Source organism: Apostichopus japonicus, chromosome 4, assembly GCF_037975245.1.
Source record: "Apostichopus japonicus isolate 1M-3 chromosome 4, ASM3797524v1, whole genome shotgun sequence".
Lineage (NCBI taxonomy): Eukaryota > Metazoa > Echinodermata > Holothuroidea > Aspidochirotida > Stichopodidae > Apostichopus > Apostichopus japonicus.
Window position 1 is genome coordinate 4,646,315 of NC_092564.1, and position 7,439 is coordinate 4,653,753.

The following is a 7,439-nucleotide window of genomic DNA, read 5'->3' on the forward strand; positions in this document are numbered from 1 at the left end:
GTTAAGGCAGTGGACTTGTGATCTAAGGATTACAGGTTCGAGCCCTGGCCAGATCATTGTGTTGTGTCCTTGGGCAAGGCGCTTTATCTCCATTGCCTCTCTTCACCCAGGTGTATAAATGGGGACCTGTGAGGTAACTTGTACATATAGTTGCGTGCGCCGGTTTGTGGCTGCACCCTATGGGAAGTCCCCCGGGGGACACGTGGTTGTGGTGCACTGTGGTGCCCCAGGAGAGATTGATTGAATTGTGCACACTTTGGTGTGTGGGTGTGACAAGTTACCAATGACCAGGGGTTAAGTTGTAAAGTCGTGTGAGGAGGCATTAGCCTTATACAAGACTGTAAACCTTCAACTTTTTAACTTTAAAACAAACACATCAACCAAAAACATTGAGGCACAGAGGAAGCAGTCCCTCAAGTGCTCAGTATATACACAGAGTCATGGACGGTACCATATTTTCGTGATATTAAAATAATTTTGATATCACATACTGAGTCCATGCTAACATAAAAATTTCGATGGTTGCCTTTTGTCGTAATAGCGATTTCTTCTTGATCATCAAATTGCGTTGTAGTCCTGTCTATGCTGTGTTACATGAGAATTACTGAGCGATAGGTCAAAGTTTGACCCAGCACTTGTGTTTTGGGTCATTTATTTTGAAGTGTTCACCAGTTTGAGATTTGCAGTCCAACACCCCCCCCCACTCGATCTGTGTTCTGTGTATCGTAAATACTATGTCAAACCTGTCAATGAGTTGGTAGACATCACAATTAAGGCTTTAAAGACTCGCCCCAAACCGTGTGCGGCCATCTGGAAAAATTAACTTTCCCTTGCTTGTAAGTGACATTTTGTTTGTGTCACTACAAAATGCACACAGTAATAAAACGTGATACCTTGTTATCTTTTATCTACAGTAGCTGCATGTACTGACTGTGCATTACTGTCTAATTACCGACGGTAGCAAGCTGTGTATTTATTTTCTGGGATCGATGGTGGTGTCTAACACTTCTGTTACACCTCATTCGAAACTAGGTCAGATTACCGGCATGAGACTTTTCTTTGTGCGCGAGTTTTCACACCCTTTAAGTATTGAATAACACTTTACCTGCAATGTACTTTCCCTTCTATTTGGTCAGATGAGCCTGATTCAGGCTTGAACATGGGAAGAGCCAAGACCTCACTGAAAAAAACAACAACAACAAAACAAACATGAATAGTGTAATTTATGTTCAAAAGTCTTTCTTTTCCTGCAAAAAAGGTATAAGAGAGTGACTTTTTGAATATTATCAAACATTAATTATTATAAAATGATGACAATGGTTTTTTATTACATGTCAAGTAATATGTACTTCTGAAAAATTCCAATCAAGGCAGATTAGTGAGTACAGGAAGATAATGTTTACTCTTGACGAGAAAACTTAATTCTCCTTTTTGGAGTCACCAGGAAATGAATTCAGTGCCAAGCACATTTCCTAAATGATATATCACATTTATCTAATAATTAAGATGTCGAGACTTATCAGTTTCTGAATATTCTTAAAGGGAGGTTTTATTAACCCACAGCAAACAAGAACACCACTGATCCATTATCAGTCTGGTATCATCAGATATCAATATGCATCAGTCATTTGATATGATAAGATATATCCAATACCTACCCTGTGGCTATGGCAAGTACAGGACTATATTAAAGAAAACTTTTGCCAGTCTTCTGTCTGGGGTTTTGGTGAATTATAAATTTGCGAAAATGGTTGTACACCAAAATTGATACATGATGGCGATTCTGACTGAATTATAATCTTGTGGGTACACTTGGTCCTTGTTTTTGCAGCCTCGGAGAGTTGGTATGGGGGTATTGTTGTTTGATCAATAAAACATCAAACTTATTCCTGTTCTAGACATGATATTGGTAAATAGTTACTGTACCTCATGTTGTAAGCACCAGTGTCTGACTCAGTAACCAGCCCAAACATGCTCTGGCAAGGGGATATTATTGTTTGTTCAATGAAACATCAAACTCATTCCTGTTCCAGATATGATATTGGTAAATAATTACCTCATGTTGTAAGCACCAATGCCTAACTTGGTACCCAGCCCAAACATGCTCTGGCAAGGGGATATTATTGTTTGTTCAATGAAACATCAAACTCATTCCTGTTCCAGCCATGATATTGGTCAATAATTACCTCATGTTGTAAGCACCAGTGCCTAACTCAGTACCCAACCCAGACAGATTTGTATCAAAATCAGCCACAAGGCCTTCCTCTAGGCTCTGACTGTATACACTCCAGGCCATGGTGTGATTCTGCCTGCAATTAAAAGGAAAGGAAACAACATAACTTTATGTATACATTCGTAGCAGCTGATACAATAATATATCATGTTTAAATCCATCCAAAGTGAAAGTTTAGCATAAATGTTTTATTTTATCTTGTATAGTATAAGATGTTTTTTGTTTTTTTTCTACTGTAAGAAACTTTCTGTTCATAAGTGGTAAAAACACCTGTAATTCAAAGGAAGCCTTGATGCAAGACAGCAATAACTTCAACAAAGCTGCACCTCCCCCCTATAGGGCACACCATCTTTTAAGTAGCACTTTAATAATTCTTAGAGGTTAATATTCTGTGGAATCAGACTTTTTGATAGATCTGCCAAGCAAGTTCTCAACCAGGAACCCTTATTTGGTAGCTCTTGAGACACAGTTTGGCATACAAAGCCAGCAGTCATTCATACAGGAAAACTTTAAGTATGTTCTAAGAAGGGAGGGTAGGTAATCAGTGCCTATTGGATTGAAAGTTGGGAATGGCAGAATAGAAAACTGCAGCTACAGTAGTACAATAATTATTATCAGCAAAATTCTATTAAAGACACTCTCATGCAATAAAAATCACATTCAAAATAGCTTGTTCCACTGTGATTAAAAACTGTTAAATCAAAGGTATTTCACAAAATGCAGCTATATTCATATTGTCATTATAAACAACAACAAAACGAATGCATTTACTTCTGTATTATAACACTAGGAAAAATTGAAATGGCTCTAACTTCAATTATATTTTTCCTCAGTTGGGGGCACTTCCCTGAATTTTGTGACAATTTGAAAGCTGAGCTTGTGTCTGGATGTGGCAGAACTGAACTGTAGCTGTTTCATCATCCTAAACGTGGCAGCATTATAATACAGCTGTTTTATCGTCCTGGATGTGGCAGCACTGTACTGCAGCTGTTTCATTATCCTGGATGTGGCAGCACTGTACGGCAGCTGTTTGACATCCTGAATATGGCAGAACTCTACTGTAACTGTTTTGTCATCCTTAATTTGGCAGCACTGTACTGTACAGTAGCTGTTATATCATCCTGGATGTGGCAGCACTGTACTGTAGCTGTTTTGTCATCCTGGATGTGGCAGCATTGTACTGTAGCTGTTTTGTCATCCTTAATGTGGCAGAACTGTACTGCAGCTGTTTTATGATCCTGGATGTGGCAGCATTGTACTGTAGCTGTTATATCATCCTGAATGTGGCAGCATTGTACTGCAGCTGTTTTATGATCCTTGATGTACTGTAGCAGCACTCTACTGCAGCTGTTTTATGATCCTGGATGTGGCAGCATTGTACTGCAGCTGTTATATCATCCTGAATGTGGCAGCATTGTACTGCAGCTGTTTTATGATCCTTGATGTAGCAGCACTCTACTGCAGCTGTTTTGTCATCCTGGATGTGGCAGCATTGTACTGTAGCTGTTAGTGTTGCGCCGATATCACCAATATCTGTTTTGGCCGATATCCGATATTATCATCCAATATCGGTCCGATACCGATACGATACCGATATTTTTTAACAGACAAAATAAAATGGACGCAGTAAATGTGAGCCTTAACATCGTAAAGACTTACAAGTTGCTTACAGTGTTAACGTATGCTTGCAAATATGCATCTTAATTAGGTTACGAACTGTCGATCACAATGTAAAAGTTATAATTTATTGAGGTTATACTCAATGTACAACTTATTCACTTGACCGTATAGAGGGAAAAAAAACTGAAAATCAGTAGAGAAATGACCAATTGTGTACGGAAAGTAAGGTGGTACCATTTTCAAATATTACGAAAGATCGAGCAAAACACTTTCGAAAAATTCACGCAAAACTGGCATATCGTACTAAATGCAACTAATGTCATGTAAACAAGGATCTAGTGCATCCATTTATGAATATACCGTAAGACCACATCTGTTGTTACGCGGGGAGAAAAGAAAGTATTTTCTAGAATTTCCAAAAATACGGAAGAAATAATATCCTACCATAGTTAAGTGTATAACAAATAGCCTAACCACCTCGGCGGTTACAGATCTCACGTAACAAAAAAGTTCCTTGGCAACGTGCCAAAAATGTTAACAAACACGTGTTACACAGGGTATGAGCTCACAGTGATTGGGAAGGTACCTGGGAAAATTAACAGCACAGGCACCGTGGTAGTTGGGTATAGGGTTAAACACTGCAGTTGTAAAAATGTACGCATAGTGCACGCTATTCATTGTTAGGCAGTCTAGAAACGGGGCTTTGCTGAACGTTGTTTGTTTCATAATATCGGACGTTTTGTAAGTTGCACGTTTTAAAGATTGAAAGACAGATTAAATCTCTTTTCATTTTATAACATTATATAGGTACTCTAACTTGTCATTTTAAAATTTAGCAGTTTCGTGACAATTTAAATAAAAAAAAGTTGTCAGTATTTTATGTTCGCGGGAAATTGAACAAGGTTTTTCAACTTTGCTGAACTGTGCGGTTAAACATCATGTTCAAGGTTTTCACGGAGGCCTTTGAGAAAATGAATGGTTAAAGTACAGTGTATGCTGCACTAATGCTGTGTGTAGGCCAAGGTTCACGAAGGTCATTGGTTATATTCGCGCGCCGTAGACATGTTTTTAGAGGTTACGGAGGGTCAGGTTTCCATGGATATTAATCGAAAATGAATCTGAGTTTAACTGACGCTAAAGAAATGGATCGTCTTGGGCAGATTAACAGATCATTGCAAGTATAAAGAAGTAACTCTGCTGTTAAAAAGAAAAGTTCAATATCGGTTTGCTGTTATCGGCAATTAGGCAAAATTTTACCGATACCGATATGCTGCCGATATTGCAAATATCGGCCGATACCGATATTGAAAACGATTATCGTAGCAACACTAGTAGCTGTTATATCATCCTGAATGTGGCAGCACTGTACTGCAGCTGTTTTGTCATCCTTAATTTGGCAGCACTCTACTGCAACTGTTTTATGATCCTGGATGTGGCAGCACTGTACTGTAGCTGTTATATCATCCTGAATGTGGCAGCACTGTACTGTAGCTGTTATATCATCCTGAATGTGGCAGCACTGTACTGTAGCTGTTATATCATCCTGAATGTGGCAGCACTGTACTGTAGCTGTTATATCATCCTGAATGTGGCAGCATTGTACTGCAGCTGTTATATCATCCTGAATGTGGCAGCATTGTACTGCAGCTGTTTTATGATCCTTGATGTAGCAGCACTCTACTGCAGCTGTTTTGTCATCCTGGATGTGGCAGCATTGTACTGTAGCTGTTATATCATCCTGGATGTGGCAGCACTCTACTGTAGCTGTTTTGTCATTCTTAATGTGGCAGAACTGTACTGCAACTGTTTTATGATCCTGGATGTGGCAGCACTGTACTGTAGCTGTTATATCATCCTGAATGTGGCAGCACTGTACTGCAGCTGTTTTGTCATCCTTAATGTGGCAGCACTCTACTGCAACTGTTTTATGATCCTGGATGTGGCAGCACTGTACTGTAGCTGTTATATCATCTTGAATGTGGCAGCACTGTACTGCAGCTGTTTTAAGTTCCTGGATGTGGCAGCATTGTACTGTGAATGGCCAACTTGTCAGCTATCAAGTTATGGGTAGGATTAAGCTAGTGAGAACTTCACAAGGACCACATTGCTTTGACGAATTAGTTGATGGGGCAATCATATGGAACATGCTACCTTGAAGACAATATGTATCGCACAAAATATGCTAGAAAGTCAAAAAAACATCAATTAGTCTCAGAGTTTACAGTTCAAATCCTGATAAATTAAATTATAGCCTACCCAGAAGTTAGAACTATTTTTGAATTCCTCATGTTGCATTTTGATGAAACTGCAAATTTCCACATTTGTTTCGTCAAAATGACATTTCTTCGCATTCGCTTTGAAGTTTTACAGAAGCGATCGACGCTTCCAATAAGGGCTCTGTACCACTAAGGTGAATAATGTTATGATGCATGACGTAGACTAGGCCTAAGCTATCTTAGGGCTAAGAGTCTGTGATGATGTGGTACTAGTAAGTAGTACTATATAGTAGTAGTAGTACTAGTAACATTAGCAAATGAAACAAAATAAATGTAAAGCTCAAACAAAAATGTACACATTTTCAAAGGAAGAATTAACAACGGAAGCAAATAAATATATTACCTAAGACGTGCTTGGTAGTTTTACACAGTTGGCACGTTCTCTTGCCTCGCGTCTTCTGATTTTAATCTCGCGGTTGACTTCAGTAGCTGTTGTTTACGTTTTCAGTCCGCTCAAAGGGAACGAGACTACGTACGAGTAGAGTACAGTCAACACTGGATCGCCAATTGTCAGATTGAAGATAGCAGTAATTGGTCATCACAGACTTCAAAGCAGCAATGATAGCGTGAAAGTGCGAAGCATATTCAGTCACACTTTCCATGTACATTCACCTGACACAGAACAACTTATATTGGATATTGTGAGAACCAGTTACCCAACATTCATCAAAGAGCTATACCTGATCTGCAATGTGTTACTTGATTCCCACATAAGTTAATACAATGCTATTGAAAAGAAAAAACATCAACCGACATCAAGGGCGGCGGAACCGGGGGGGCACAGGGGGCACATGCCCCCCCACTTTTCCTCAGGTTAAAAATGTGCCCTTTTTCTACATAAAAATTGAGGTGTCTCAAGTTAGCAAGAGGCCAGGGAACCAGAATGAACACTCGGGAAGGGCCGTTTCCGGCCATCTGAGGGGTTTGTAAAACCAGAATTTTTCTTGTACGCTCCGCGCCAAACCGATGGTGGCGCTCCGCTCAGATAGTCGTGCATACAACTTTGCAAATCCTGGCTACGCCCCTGACTTCTAATAAATTTCTGTGGGTCAAACTCAAAGCTATTTCGAATTGAAAAATTTGTTAAGATATTAACAAGAAATAAACTCTAATTCGAAGAATCCTACATTAGCAACTAGCATGATTTCACCTCATTTTGTCTCAAAAGAAAACTTGTTCCTTGTTTCCCAATTTGCACATTGGATATTGCAGTGCTAGTATGCATATTTTCCTGGAGGGGGGGGGGTGAGGGGCGTTGATGGAGTGATGTGTATACGCAAATAAGATAATACAATAAGAGTTATAAAGGG

General features: G+C 39.3%; 1 protein-coding gene across 2 annotated transcripts in view; it reads right to left on the bottom strand.

The window, feature by feature from the left end:
• The window catches only part of LOC139966212 (transcription factor CP2-like), a 33,531-nt gene extending 26,901 nt beyond the window's left edge, over nt 1-6,630 (bottom strand). Inside the window, exons 1-3 of one of the 2 annotated variants that reach the window (XM_071969011.1) lie at nt 6,473-6,630; nt 2,187-2,309; nt 1,106-1,180 (exon numbers count right to left, since the gene is read on the bottom strand). In XM_071969011.1, coding sequence (XP_071825112.1) covers nt 1,106-1,180; nt 2,187-2,296 — 185 coding nt within the window. In that variant the 5' untranslated portion in view covers nt 2,297-2,309; nt 6,473-6,630. Of the gene's footprint in view, nt 1-1,105; nt 1,181-1,926; nt 1,987-2,186; nt 2,310-6,472 lie in introns of those variants that run through there. The other variant, XM_071969012.1, reaches the window with a different exon arrangement.
• Nucleotides 6,631-7,439: the final 809 nt, after the last annotated feature.